This window comes from Physella acuta, unplaced genomic scaffold (genome assembly GCF_028476545.2).
Source record: "Physella acuta isolate Inbredline_101_S28 unplaced genomic scaffold, ASM2847654v3 ptg001016l, whole genome shotgun sequence".
Lineage (NCBI taxonomy): Eukaryota > Metazoa > Mollusca > Gastropoda > Physidae > Physella > Physella acuta.
In genome coordinates, this window is record NW_026732533.1 from 7,487 (window position 1) to 21,894 (window position 14,408).

At 34.3% G+C, this 14,408-nt stretch overlaps 1 protein-coding gene and 1 non-coding gene across 3 annotated transcripts; both read left to right on the plus strand.

Moving 5' to 3' along the window:
• The first annotated feature begins 357 nt into the window (after positions 1–357).
• Positions 358–431, plus strand: Trnai-aau (transfer RNA isoleucine (anticodon AAU)). The gene has a single exon. It is a non-coding gene; the product is annotated as a tRNA-Ile (tRNA).
• A 1,868-nt stretch (positions 432–2,299) lies between these two features.
• LOC131954623 (double-strand-break repair protein rad21 homolog) lies at positions 2,300–14,219 on the plus strand. 2 transcript variants are annotated; one of them, XM_059318401.1, is made up of 13 exons: positions 2,300–2,426; positions 7,781–7,959; positions 8,095–8,324; positions 8,490–8,596; positions 9,046–9,936; positions 10,418–10,606; positions 10,696–10,761; positions 10,867–10,974; positions 11,062–11,238; positions 11,582–11,805; positions 12,094–12,386; positions 12,569–12,767; positions 13,043–14,219. In XM_059318401.1, the coding sequence occupies exons 2-13, from the start codon at positions 7,816–7,818 to the stop codon at positions 13,340–13,342; spliced, it is 2,928 nt and encodes a 975-aa protein (XP_059174384.1). In that variant the 5' UTR covers positions 2,300–2,426; positions 7,781–7,815; the 3' UTR covers positions 13,343–14,219. The 2 variants fall into 2 exon arrangements, with proteins under 2 accessions (XP_059174384.1, XP_059174385.1); XM_059318402.1 differs by lacking the exon at positions 9,046–9,936.
• The last annotated feature ends 189 nt before the right edge of the window (positions 14,220–14,408 follow it).

The following is a 14,408-nucleotide window of genomic DNA, read 5'->3' on the forward strand; positions in this document are numbered from 1 at the left end:
TGGTTTTAGTGCTCGTTACATGATTACTTCTGCTGGTTACATAGTTACTTCTGCTTCCCCTCCGACTACGCCACTAACTTATTTAATTTTTTAACGAGTGTCCCATTCGTTTGACCCTACTAGGCCTACGGTAAAACGAACTATGCTGTTGACCTAGTGACCTAGATAGAGAAAACATAAATAGGTCAGTTGTAGCTTTTTTTTTTAAGTAAAGTTTGTGTCTTGTTTGGTCCTATGCTTTCGAAGTCTAAAGAACACTTGCCTTTAAAAAAAAATACAATAGCTGAAATCGATTTTTTTTTTACATTGCACTGTTGATGTAAGAATTATTTAGTTGGAGCAACCCTGTAATGTAACGGCCGGTTAGCTCAGTTGGTTAGAGCGTCGTGCTAATAACGCGAATGTCGTGGGTTCGATCCCCATACTGGCCAGTAACTTTTTGTGTAATTTTGATTATTAAAATTACACAATTTTAATTTAGCTATCACTAATCTCCCGGCGAAACGTGACCCCTGCCAGTTGGACCCTTCATCAATACTTTTAGAGTTAGTTTAAGTAAAGCAACAAACTATGCATGTCTTCTGCAGTAGGTCTTAATTTTATAGGTAAAACCGACGCTCGCTAAAATAATTAGCCCGAACAGCGTTCGCTTATGACAATAAAGTGGGTTGATTTTAGAGTTAAAAACACAAACAGCGGTCGAATTCCGACACATCAGTCTATGATTGATGCCTTTTGAAAAATGCACAGCACTTGAAAGTTATTTAGTCAGATAGCGTCAGATCGTGTAGTGAGGTGGTAACTAAAATTAAAATAATACAATTGTTAGGCCTAGGGTCTACATTCTGAATTAGGTCTCACTCGCAAGCATCCCCCCCCCCCCCCCCCCCCGGAGAAAAAAGTGTGGAAGAAACACTGTTAACCATACATCCTTATGCCATTTCACAATACTTTAATGTTAGTATTTTAAAAACACGATAAAAAAACATTCTAGGGGTCGTCCATGAATGACGTCACACTCGTAGGGGGAGGGGGGGTCCGTAATTTTGTGACGTTGTGTGATGAGGGGGAGGGGGGTCAGATGGTGCGACGTCACACTTTTGCATTATAAAAAAGCAATGCTAGAAAACTAATTTTAGACATTATTTTGCGTTTTAGAAAACTGTTTTAATAAATTGTAATAGGAATTGATTAAAATACTCTATTCTGACAGAGTACAGACAAGATTTTGGAAAAATATCGATGTTTTCAAAAAAAATTCAACTGCATATTTGAGGGGGGGGGGGGGGGTAGGCTGAGGTGTGACGTCATTTTAGGGGGGGTCTGGCTTACTTTTTGTGACGATGTATGACGGAGGGGAGGTAAAAATCGTCCAAAAAAGCGTGACGTCATTTATGGATAACCCCCCTATTAAATAGTATATGGATAAAAGAATTAAAACATACATACTTCATACTAAATATTTTACGTGTTTTATAAATATTACAATATGCACACAACCTACTACGCACATATATCTACAATGCTTACATTACATTTAATTAATCGTAAGTTGATTTGCATCTACTGAATATTTTATGCATAAAAGTAGGCCTATTAAAAAATTCCATGTTAATACACATTTGTGACTTTTTTCACGTGACTTTTTTCTGTTTTTTTTCCTGTGACAATTTTTCCTACAAACTACAATCCAATAAACATTTTGTCTGCCTAGGTGCTAACCAGAAGTCTACAAAATGTGCGAATGAAAAGGACATCTTGGCATGACAGAGTGCTTTTCGGTGATTGCTGGTTTTATTTATCGATCTCATAAAAACAAGTTTGTACATGCTTATGTAAACTTTATGAAAAGCCATTCATAGTCACCATAGTGCTGATACTTAGTCGTTTTTGTTTGTTTGTTTTTTGTTAATAAAGGGGAAATAATCCAACTCAGGTTCAGTGCCTTTACTATAATTCCCATGCCATTGACAAACGTTTTACTAATCATCGAGCTTGGAACATCAAACAATTTTGTAGTTCCCTCCAAATTTAACCCATTCTTGTCTAGATCTAGGTCTAAATATGAAAATAACGCGAATAAATCTCTATAATAGCGCTCATACTGACAGATTTCGGTTATCCTTGTTTTTCATTATTAATGATTTTTCATCAATTATTTTTTCTAGACTGTATTTTTTTTTTTATTTCGACAAATACTGTAGTCTAAAAAGAATCGTTTCTTACTGTGATTAGGTACTACATTTTGTTTGTGGAGTAATAAACTGGTGATGTAGCTTCATTTGCATAATCTCGTATTTTAGCGGGAATTGAATCTAATAGTAAAGACGCCATCTTTGTATAAACACCGAGTTTCGGATAGTTGTCTACGTATTAAAAATGTGAAGATGGTGTGATTTGTTGGTTAAAAAATTCGAATAATCCAGGTAAACATCAGAAAAGACACCACCGTTGTTAATTTTTCCATCGAAAATCTGAACATTGCCTTAAATAATTGTTTTTATAAGTATGCACGACTTATTTCTGCATTCTCTTTCCATACTTCCCAACATCCAGCAGGCAATGAATGTTGTTTTGTGACCTAAATTTACTTTTGCAAACTTCCTTCGGCCTAGTAAAATTCTAGCTCATACTGCAGACGTGAATTATGATAGATTCTAGGTTAGATTTTAGTAGATCTAGATCTAGATCTAGTATTGTAATTTCGTCTAGTTTCATGGTTACGCGGGATGATTGAAGATTTAGATGTCCGATAATAGACTCTTCCAGAAATAGGTGTGTTCGGTTGGTTAGCTTGATAGTTGATAAAGTTAATGTTATGGTTACAAGGCGTATGGATAGGGACTTGGATGAAATTTCATTTTTAAAAAAATAAAAAATGTAGTAGCACCAGTTTATAGAGCTCATTTAGACAAGAACAAAGATACTTTTATTTTAATTTTAGCTCAAACGGTTACGAAGTTATGAATTTTTAATGTATTTAATTTTCTGGTTTTTTTACTATGGGGTTTTCTCAATTTTTTGCTTCCCTACTTTTTTGGATGCGAACTAAAATCTCTGTAACTTTTTAAATAGCAGGTATTTTTTAATGAAAATTCACTAAGATCAAGCTTATGATATCAGTAAAAGAGTAAGATAAAAATAATTGAATTGGATGAGAATGATCATAAAAAATAATGTTAACAAAGAGGGTCACCCCCCTAAAATTTTTGAATAAGCGTCTTTGATAGGCTACACACAATCTGTTGCCAAATTTTTATTATATGGAATATCTTACTGAAAATTGGCCTGAATAGTGCCAACACTGTATACATAGGCTTTTTGATGAGAATTACAGAATGATTTTTTTATTAAAAATGTATTAATAATAGCTAGAATACTAGTAAACTAAGCTAATTTAGCATATTTTAACTTTCTGTGCAAAGTCATTATTACTAAAAAAAATTCCAAAGTCAGGTCAGCCTGTGGCACCCTCCACTGAACTTGAAAGAAGGAAAAAAAACTTGACCCGTGACCTTCATTAAAACAGAATTTACTTATGTTTCTTTTTAACTATTAGTAAACATGTGCTTAATATTACCCAATAAGTAATAAAAATTTGACAATTAATTTTAATTACTGTTATAAAGTGAGATAAACAGCTTAATAAACACGTGTTTTCTTGAGGGGGTGTGACCCGGGTGTGGCACATCGCATGTAACTTTTTATTTCTGTGTCTTATGACTATTTGTTCACAATCAGCATGCTATGCTTTTAAAATTGATAAAGGGTAAGTATACCAAGCTACAAAACCTAAAATCTAACTAATAATTCATACTTTCAGTTTAAAAAATAATAAAAACGATCATCAATGAAGAAAGCGTAAACATTCTATTTTTAGGTGTGACATAAAAAAACAGTCATAAACCTAGCCAAATGATTGGATTCTTGCGCGGCACACATTTTCCCGCGCCTCGTGTTCACCAAAAAAGATTATAATAAAATGGCATTATTACTTGAACGGACCACATCTCATTCCGACCATAAGTTATTACCAGTAAATTGTAATGTGTGTAAAATTGATACTTTCAAGTTTCATATACACTTAGTTTGGTTTATTATACACGGGGTATTTTAGAGTTATTTGATTCGAAAGATGAGACTTATATAGAGCTACTTTCACTAAGGCGCCGCTTGCGAGACAAACAAAGAAATTAGGCCAAAAGTAGATCCGACAATTCTTAATTAATAGACTTAAATAGAAACGGATAGTTCCGATTTCTAAAATTAACGATGGCTTCGTAATCATTAGTTTTATCCCTCTACCCATTAGTGAAAGCGAAACTGGTCGCCATTTTTGGTAAGCGCATGAGCCGTGAGATGGCTTCAAAACAACAAACCCGGAAGCTGTGAATCGAACGGCCTACTGTATACATTAACAGAAAGTCAAAATATTTTACTTAGCTTATGTGGTTTTATTACAATGTTGGACAAAATAAAAAAGTCATTTTTATTCTGCGCAACTACTTTTTTTGCAAGAAAGAAGTACAATGTTGAGCTGATTTTAGATTACTTTGCTTATATGCAAGAAATATTGTAAACATGAAGGTTATTATATACTTTGATATTTCCTTTGTTCAAATTTGATTTTAAAAATATTTTATTTAATGAAAAAGGGGTTTAAACTCATATACCCCCCTTAATTTTAAACAATAAATTCTGCTATAGGCAACACATAATCTGTTGCCAAATTTTTATTATATGGAATATCTTAATGAAAATTGGCCTAATTGGTGCCAACATTGTATACATCCACACAAAGTAAACATATTTCACTTAGCTTATGTGGTTTTGTTACAATGTTGGTCAAATTTAAAAAGTCATTTTTGTTCTGCGCAACTACTTTTTTGCAAGAAAGAAGCACAATGCTAAACTGATTTTAGATTACTAAAATTGTATCTAAATGTTGTCAATATGCATGATATTTCATCCCTGTTATGTGTATGTTATCATAGAATTGATATAATTTAATTTACAATTATTGTTGAACAAATAATTTAATAATTGGAATGATTTTTTTATTGGTGGAGTAATGATCACCATTTAATGTTAAAGGTAAGTTTTATAATTAAGAAACATCTGTCATATATTTAAGTGACATCTCATGCTGTGTGGATAACATGTTTAAGTCTGTTAGCTTGTATCACTTTTTTACTTTAAAAAATAACACCATCAATGATTTAAAAATGAAATCTGATTAAACATCTACTGAAGCTGTGTCTCCTCTGACTGATAGCTTTTAGAACTGTAATAAAAACCAGCAACATCCATTCTTAAGTGGACCTATTTCTCTTTCATTGAAGTTGCTTATGAGTAGATCCACATCTTTTGATTCTCTATCCCCTTGTGAACTGGTACATTTTATCTAGGGCCAAGACTAGTAAAAAAGCAGCTGAGATGTATACTACAGCAAAAATACAGTAGTATCATATGTACTTCAAATAGGCCTACAGATGAAGACAGAACATTGTACAAGGATTGTAGTAATTTAGTAATAAATCTAAACGAACAAAGTCCTAGAGCTATAAAGAAAATATAGGACTCCTAAAATGTTTGAATATTAGTAATATTGGTAATAAAAATTCGCTTGAAAAGCAATCAAAAGGCTAAATGTTTAATATAGAATTACCCTATTGGCCTATATCTTATTATAAGAAAATTTATAGACCAAATGATAGGCAAATGGAATTTTATATTAGATTCTAGATCTAGGCCTATATCAAGCTTTAAAATTTAAGAAAAATGTGGAAAGTACACAAGATACTATAATGATAGCTAATATAAAATATAGAACTCATTCAAGAACAATATAGATCTATATCTAGGCCATACAATTAAAATGAAACAATAATTCAACTAGAAATCTATTTTTAGATCTAACTCAAAATTACAAAAAAAATGAATCTAAATAGAAAATATGCGCACAAAGTCAACAAAAAATCATAGTTTTATCAATATAAAATATAATTCTATAGTTTAAAATGATTTTAAAGTCAGATTCGTGTGGATGTTGCTGGATTTACAAATCAATTCAATTGAGAGCAATGGCGTCATTAACAACACAAGTACACTTCCGGTTTCAACCTCTGTCTTTCCCGGTAGTTGTAAAATGGCTTAAGGCTATACTTTCTAAACTATTTATAAAAAAATACTTTGCTATCGATTAACTTTATGAAAATTTACACACATAAAGAAAAATGGTGATTATGGTCGGAGGGCTTTTTAATGGCCTTCCTTGTTAGTAAGTTTTTATGGTACAAAGAGTTTTACGTAGCCAAAGTTTGGCTCAAAAAATCCATTTTCACCTTCAACAAAATCTCAAAACAAAAATACCGTAACATATGAAATCCATTTGTTTTTCAGAATCAGTCATCAAATTATTAGTAGCATCGGCGATTTTTAATAAAAAAAAATTTTTTCGATCATCACCCGCGACCGCACGGCTAAATCGACGAAACTCGGTATGGGCAGAAAACTCTCGTTTTTAGTGCCTCAAAATCTACATCATCCAAGTCCCTACGTATGGACCAGGGTTGGGTTAGCGGTTAGGGCTAGGGATAAGGTTAGCATGGACATTAGCTAGCCATGTGTGTATTTAGTTAACTACCAGTAACCTAACGCCTAACACCCTTTTTTAAAGAAGATTCCATTATCTGCGTGAAAGGCAGCAGCAGAAATTACATTTTGATTTGCAGCACATAATTTCATAATCATTCTCCTGTTTTTTTGTGTGTGAAATTTGTAGTTGTAATGGTTTTGTTTTCAAACAGATTGCTTTTGATGCACGGTTCATTTTGTGCACTAGTGAAATACATACCAATGTTTTTTAAAAGAACCACTGGTCTAGTTCTAAAGTTAGTGATCTAGACTTGTAGGCCTATTGTCTACTCGAGAAAGATTTTCCATCCTAGCGTCTCCACCTGGTCGGCAAAAAATAGCTCTGCACATGCACAGTGACCTATGGTTAGGGCTAGGGTTCTGCGGTTGTAAACACGTGCATGTGCAGTACCATCTAAAACATCACAGCGAAGGCAAGTCGTAGTTTCTCTCCATTGCGCATACATATCTTTTTTCGGCTAGAATCAGCTATAACTATATAGTACAATTTACTCAGGTTTAGTCACTTTTATGGTCAGAATTTGGTTTAGAGATATCTAGATTTGACAACAGCAAGCAATAGCCTATTAGTATTTAAGTCATTTAGGTACATACCCATATTGAAATATCCAGGTTTAGTGTATACTAACTGTTGTCAGATATGAGGGTTACGTCTGCTATGGTAGGACTTGTATGTAGTGAATGTATGCCTATGGAATTAGAAGTTTTTTTATTGCTGTAGCAAAAATGCAATATGTGTAAGCTGTCTAGAGAGCAGTACTACCCCATGTTGACATTGTTCCTACTCCACATTGAGATAATACAAATATACATATTACTGTGAAATAGTGGGAGGTGAGCTGGAGGAATGAAATTGAGCAGTAATAAAATTTTCTAGTAGTATAGGCCAATATACCTTATAATAATTATTATTACAAGTGAAGATATTCATGGCATTATTCTATTCCTACAGGGCCTACTATTTAACTGGTAGTTTTTGAGACAGCTTTAGAACAAGTTGTACAGTTATTGGTGTTGTTTTTACTTAAGAGCATGCTGTAAAAGCTCTTGAGTGAAGACTGATATTCCATTTAACAGCTTAGCATTTATGAATTTATTAAAATGTTGACTTTTCTCCCTTCAGATTTATCAACTTGTACACAGAAAGTCTAATACAAAATGTTTTACGCAAGCTTTGTGCTTAACAAAAAAGGGCCCCTGGCTCGAATATGGCTGGCTGCTCATTGGGACAAAAAACTGACCAAGGCACATGTTTTTGAGACCAACATCGATAGCAGTGTTGAGGCCATACTTAAACCTAAGGTAGGCAAATAATAGTTTAATCAAATTGCTAATCATCCTGTACTTTTTCAAAACACTGTGTTCTGCACAAAATGTAATGCTATAATTTGTTTCTAATTATATTCCAAAATTAGAATATAATACTAATTCTTGCAGGTCAAAATGGCACTTCGGACTTCTGGCCACTTGCTGCTTGGTGTGGTTCGAATCTACTCAAGAAAAGCAAAGTATTTGTTGGCTGATTGCAATGAAGCTTTTGTTAAGATTAAAATGGCCTTCCGGCCTGGTGTGGTGGATTTGCCTGAAGAAAACAGAGAGGCTGCTGTGGCTGCCATCACTTTACAAGAAAATTTTCATGACTTTGAGACAACACTTGCTGATTTAGAGTAAGTTCAAACTTAACTTCCTTTGTAGTTAGTGTTTAAGAATGATATAAATTATATACCCACTCACATATACACAATATTTTTTTTTAAATTACAAGAGTTTTGGTGTGTTGTTTTTTTTTATTTTACTAATTAAATGAATTGTAACTTTTTACTTTACTTCAGGGACATAAATGTTCAAGCGCAGTTTTCTGTAAATCAGAGTCGACCTGAGGAAATAACAATGAGGGAAGACTTGGGGTCAATAACTCTCATGGGCGATGATGGCTTTGGTTAGTTTTCTTTTTAATCTTAGCTTGTTGCTTAAACTTTTCCAGACCATTTTTGTATACATGTATACATTTCCAGCAAGTGTATTTTATGTAAATGTTGTTTTGTTTTTGCATCTACATTGTTTTTTAACGCAAGCAACACATTTTCTGTCTGCAAAGATTTTAATCGGCTCTTTCAATCAATGATTTTTTTTTTTTTTTTTGGGAAATTTGGGTGTTTTCTTAGGATGTAGTACCCCTTGAAACTTAATAATTTTAGTGTACTTTTATCAGCAAACAATTATGAATTTTTTTGTCCCTCTTAGTTCTCGAATTGTATGAATATCTTCTAGTAAGATACCTGTTGACAATGATAAATAAAACAAATAGGCATAGTTATTAGTTTAATTATTTTATTCAAAACGTATAGCTCGGCATTTTTCATTTACTACAATTTCCTAAATTATCAGGTCCATTGGAAGACGATTCCTTGGGAGAAACTGTAACTAATGAAAAACTTTGCCTTATAATTTATGGGGAAGCATCTAATTTTATCAAACATCCACTGAGTGAAGATTTTCTTTGTGAATTACTGGACAGAGCCCTGACATTAAAATCAACATATCTCAGTTGTTTAGTCTGTAAAATGTCATCTCAGCTTGAGTGTGTTTGCAGGCGTTCAACTGCATATCATCATGAAACCATTGTAACCATCTGTGATAGAAATTCTCGTATAGACAGTGGGATTGAGAATGATGTTGAAAATACCTGTGATATAACAAATCCAAACACCTTGTTGACCTCTCCTAGTTGTTTCGACCATTCCACACCTATAAAAAGTCATGGCAGCTATACTGTTGACTCTTGTGACAATATTCTATCACCATCTACCTCAGAAATTGAACCGTTTATGACTCCTCCTCAATCTTCTAGAAAAATACATTTATCGCTAGCTTCTTCGTCTCAGGATAAAAACTTTTGTGCCCAGTGTGCCAACTGCCCTTGCCGTAAACGTTTAAGTGCCTCAAGAAAATTAGATGCCAGTTTTGATAACGCAGCTGAGAATGCTGACAGACTTCCTCTTGAGCATTCAGATAGTGGCATTGGACTAGACACTGACCCTGGTTTCTATGACATGGAATCGGGGTCAGAGGAAGAATGGGATGATTCCGAATATAATTTTCAAGATGATAAATGTGTCACTACCACCCGTCGCTGTCACCATAATCATAAAGAACATGCTTGTGATATAGATGAAATAGCTTGTAACAGTAAATGTCTTGAAAAATTGCCATGTCCAGACAAAATTGATACATCAGAAAAGACAGACCTCAGTGTTGGGGGGTTGCTAAATGGCAAGGGTAAGAAGCTACTTTCTTTTGGGTCAAAGGTTGTTGGCTTTTTGGTTGTTGTTTTTTTTTTTTTCCTTCATTTCTCCAACCACCTTCTCCTTCTTGTAATGTGGGAGATTCCAATTGGAGTTATTTCCCTTACCATTTAGGTGGGTACAATACTGTTCTTTACTTTACTAAGATTTTTTTTTTTCTTATTCATTCATTGTTCAAAAAGTTGCCTTTGACCCCCATAGAGAGTGGCTTTTTATCTAAAGGCATTTTATAATACAAGATGTTTCCACTCACACATATTTACAGATTGATGGCGTGCCTCCAATTGGAATCATGAGTGAATGGCTTTTGTGTGGCTTGTTTGGTTGAAGTGGCTACTCAAAATTTCTTTGTTAGCTTTTAAATATGATTTAAGAAGCTTAAGCTTTATGAATAGAAATTTACTTGAGAAATAATGTGCTTTCAAAAAGTAGTTATGTCATTATTGGTACTTCAGGTGATGTGGGATTTGATGAGAGGGAAATTCTTCATGAAGATGGACATCTAGATGATGGTCTATATAAGCCATCAGACATAGATGTGCCAAAAGATGACCAACCTCATTCTCCAGCTGACAAGGAAAAGCCAATGGACATAGACTTACCTCCCCCAGTTGTGGGAGATGGGTTTGGTGATGAGTTTATGGGTAAGTGCTAGTTGTGGTTTTGTAAAGTAGTTTCACTCTTACAGTTATTTTGTTTTTATTTATATTTGGTTTTATCTATTGTTTTTCAGATGCAGATGATGGCTGTGATGAAGATAATGATGACAACTTTGGAGATATTGATCAGGATTTTTTCGGTAGGCTATATTTTAGTCTCTTTGAAGAAGTTTTGGTGATGAAATAAGTTTGATCAGTATTATTATTTATTCCTATTTCAAATAGTTGTACTTGTCATTAAACAGCACAAAACTTTATGGGCACTGGAGGTTTGTTTGAAGATCCACCTGCCATGTCTAATGTCAACGCCACGAATGACGCATCTGAGGCTGCTTCCGCTTCACCTAAACGAGGTATGTTTAGAACAACTTGCAATAATTAATTAGCTGTTGTCATAAAACGTAGCGCCAACATTTTTAACTTTGATGTTGATTTCTCAGATGAGAGGGATAAGAAGTCTTTGGGTGGTGAGACTGATGCAGAGGAAACTGTTCCCCTCCAAGCTGCAGCTGCTGGTGTGTCGGCTGTTTCTAGCACTATGGGGGAACAGACTACACTTGTCCATAATGAGGAAGAAGCTTTTGCTCTAGAACCTCTTGATATCACAACTGTTCCAGGTATGTTGGAGTTTTTTATTATTATCATCAACTCTTATTGGAGCAAGACATCCCTTTATTAAAGCATAGTATTAAATTTGATTGATTTTGTACTTGAAAGGTCGTGCTGTGTTTCTCACTTAGCTAATAATGTTAATTCTAAAGGTCGTTACATCAGCTGTACAATGGGTATTGTTCTAGACTTCTCACTTTCTATATATTTTGATGTTAAAGCAAAGAATGGAGCTGAACAAATTACATAAGCAACTAGCAAAGAAAGATTTACATATTTCATTATTTTTTACCTGCTATACCAGTTGTATTGTGTTTTTTCACATGTGGCAATTAATTTTTGATTCAACAGGTACAGAAAGGAAGGGAAAACGAAAGCGTAAGCTTATTGTTGATGAGCAAAAGGGCATACCCAGTGAAACCATGAAGTTGCAACTCTCAGACACATCAGACATTGTATCTGCCCTAGATCTAGCCCCACCCACAAAGAAATTAATGCTCTGGAAAGAGACTGGTGGAGTGGAGAAGGTCTTTGTTTTACCGGGCAGGCCTATCATTTCCAAGGTTCTTGTAAAGGTGGGTGTAAAACTATTTGCTAACACTTTAATAAACTTAACATCCGTATGTATGTAAATTGTAGAGTGGGTTTATTTTCTCCTATTTTAGCTGGTTGACATTAATGTTTGAGATCTTAATTGAGTCACTATAATATTTTGTCTTCGTTGTTCTTATAGAAACTCAATGCTACTGGGTTTATTGGGCTTTTTTTTTATCAATGGGGTGGTGTTAAAAGCATGGGTGTTTTATTTGAATTTTACAACACTAAGCAATAGTGATTTATTTATTGGTTTAATTTTTCTCCAGCACTTTACCCGAAACCTTGTTTGCCGGCCAATGTCTGATGACTATGAGCCAGGATCTTCTAAAATTGATCTGGACATGGCCCCTGAGATAGCCAGAGAGAATGAACGTAACAGCACCTTGATAGATGCCAGCAAGCAATTGCAGATGTCCACAATACTGGAGGAGACCAGGAATATCAATGAATCATCAATAGCAGTGGAACCTTCCATCAATGTTTCGGAAATTGTAGCAAATACACCAGTTTCTAAGAGATCTCGGTCACGACATGAAGAAAGTATTGAACCACCTCGCAGGTAAATTACATTGTAGTAAAACATGATTTATATACAAAACCCTTTGAATAATATGCATGTATATTTTAATAAATATCGAAATACCACTATATTTAATTGTAATGTGTATTGTCTAGATAGACTCTTCTAAGTACATTTGGATCAACTCTTGTCATTAAAGATGTTTGTTATCTTGCTTGCAGAACTGAAGAGCTACCAAGAGAAAACGAGTCAGTATTTGATCAGATACCTGACATAACCTTAGCACCATCAGAAGTCCCAACAGATCCATCAAATATTGTTCCCACCATTAATCCCCTGCTGGATGATGGACCACCTTCAGTTGCTCCGTTCTCCGTGGCTCCACCATCAGTCGCCCCACAATCTGTTGCGCCTGGAATGGTAATTACTTTCTTCTTCTTCGTTCTTAATTTTATAGTGTTGGAATGGATCGAGCCTTATCTGCCAGAAGATTTGAACTCGAGACGTTTTTCGAATTTGACAATCATGTAATACTTAAATGGCTTTTGTCCTTATTTAACAACGCTCATTAAATTGTCTGTCTGGTGCCTATTCGCTGAAACCTTTTTATATTTCATAAACATTTGGTGATTTGAATGTTGTTTGCCTAATGCTATTTCACTATTTAAAAACTTTATTTTTTTTTAATTTATTAGACATTTGATGACTTGGAACAAGAACAGGAAGCTGATCAAATGCCAGAAAATGCAGAGCAAGAAGAAAAGAGATGGAGCAAGCGCACACAGCAGATGCAACAGATATTTGAACAGGCATTCACATTTTCAGATGTTTTGAGCTTCAAGGAAATGGCTCGTAATCACAACCGCAAACAGGCGGCATCTAGGTTTTACACACTTTTAGTTCTCAAAAAGCACCAGGCTGTTAATACCAAGCAGGAGGAGCCCTTTGGAGATATTTATATTTCTAAAGGTCCCAACTTTGGTGTTGCATGTTAATTAAGCCACATGTTTGAACAGACTAGAAAGTTTATTAATTTATTTGCAAATAGTTTTATTTACATCAAGCGTTGTTTTTTTTTTATTTCCCCCCACTGTCACAATAAAACACTTTATCTGTGGCTAAAAACCTGTTACTTTGTTTGGCTTAACTTTTGGGAGGATAAGTATTCTAGGCTGTCAGGTGAAGATCATTGGGGGGGGGGGGTGTGTTAGTGGTTATTACAGGGGATCTAAATGTAAAGCAGAGTTGATTATGCCTGTAGAAGTGTACAGCAAGTTAATGGAATAGAAATACTGTACAAATTCTTAAAATACCTGTAATGATTAATTTACTTTTTTTGAGCCAACTTTATTTTTTTTTTTAATTTTTACTTTTAAACAATCTGGACACTAGGGAAGTGTGTGGTGGGTCAATTTTGTTCATCATGTTAATTATTTTGGCATTTGCATTTTTCATCTTATTTGAGAGCAGTGCTCGTTTGATTCATTAAAATATACATTCAGTTATTTAAAATGTGGAGTGTATAACATCAGGCAAATTACGCAGTAACAAACTGATAACGGACAGAGTGGCATTGTTTCTTAGCAGTCTTCTTATATTTCTTTGATGAGGGGCTGGTTCTTCAGGCTGTCATATCCTCTTTAATTTTAAGATTTTTCTCTGTAGTCTTATGAATGTGTGGTGGTGCATTTGTAAGCCATTGGTGTTCAATTACTCATTAGTTTATCGTTAACTTTGATTAAACTTGGCAGCAGGATGTTTCCTCATTGCTTGTAAAATATCATAAATCATTAGACGTCCCGTGTACATGTTCTGTCACATCATTTATTCATTTCAATATTATCATGTTAATGTAATAAAAATCTATTTGGATGGCTTTGTTTTAAAAATTGCTAGAGTTTTTCTTTCACACAAACCATAGCACTTGGTCTATTGATTTTGCTCCAAAAATACCATTGTGGCCTTATATTCCAATTCATTTTTCCTTCCTGAGCAGGCTATGTACAAATCTTATTTCAACCTATGACAGAGCATCCTTATACTTTAAAATGTTTTCAAGGA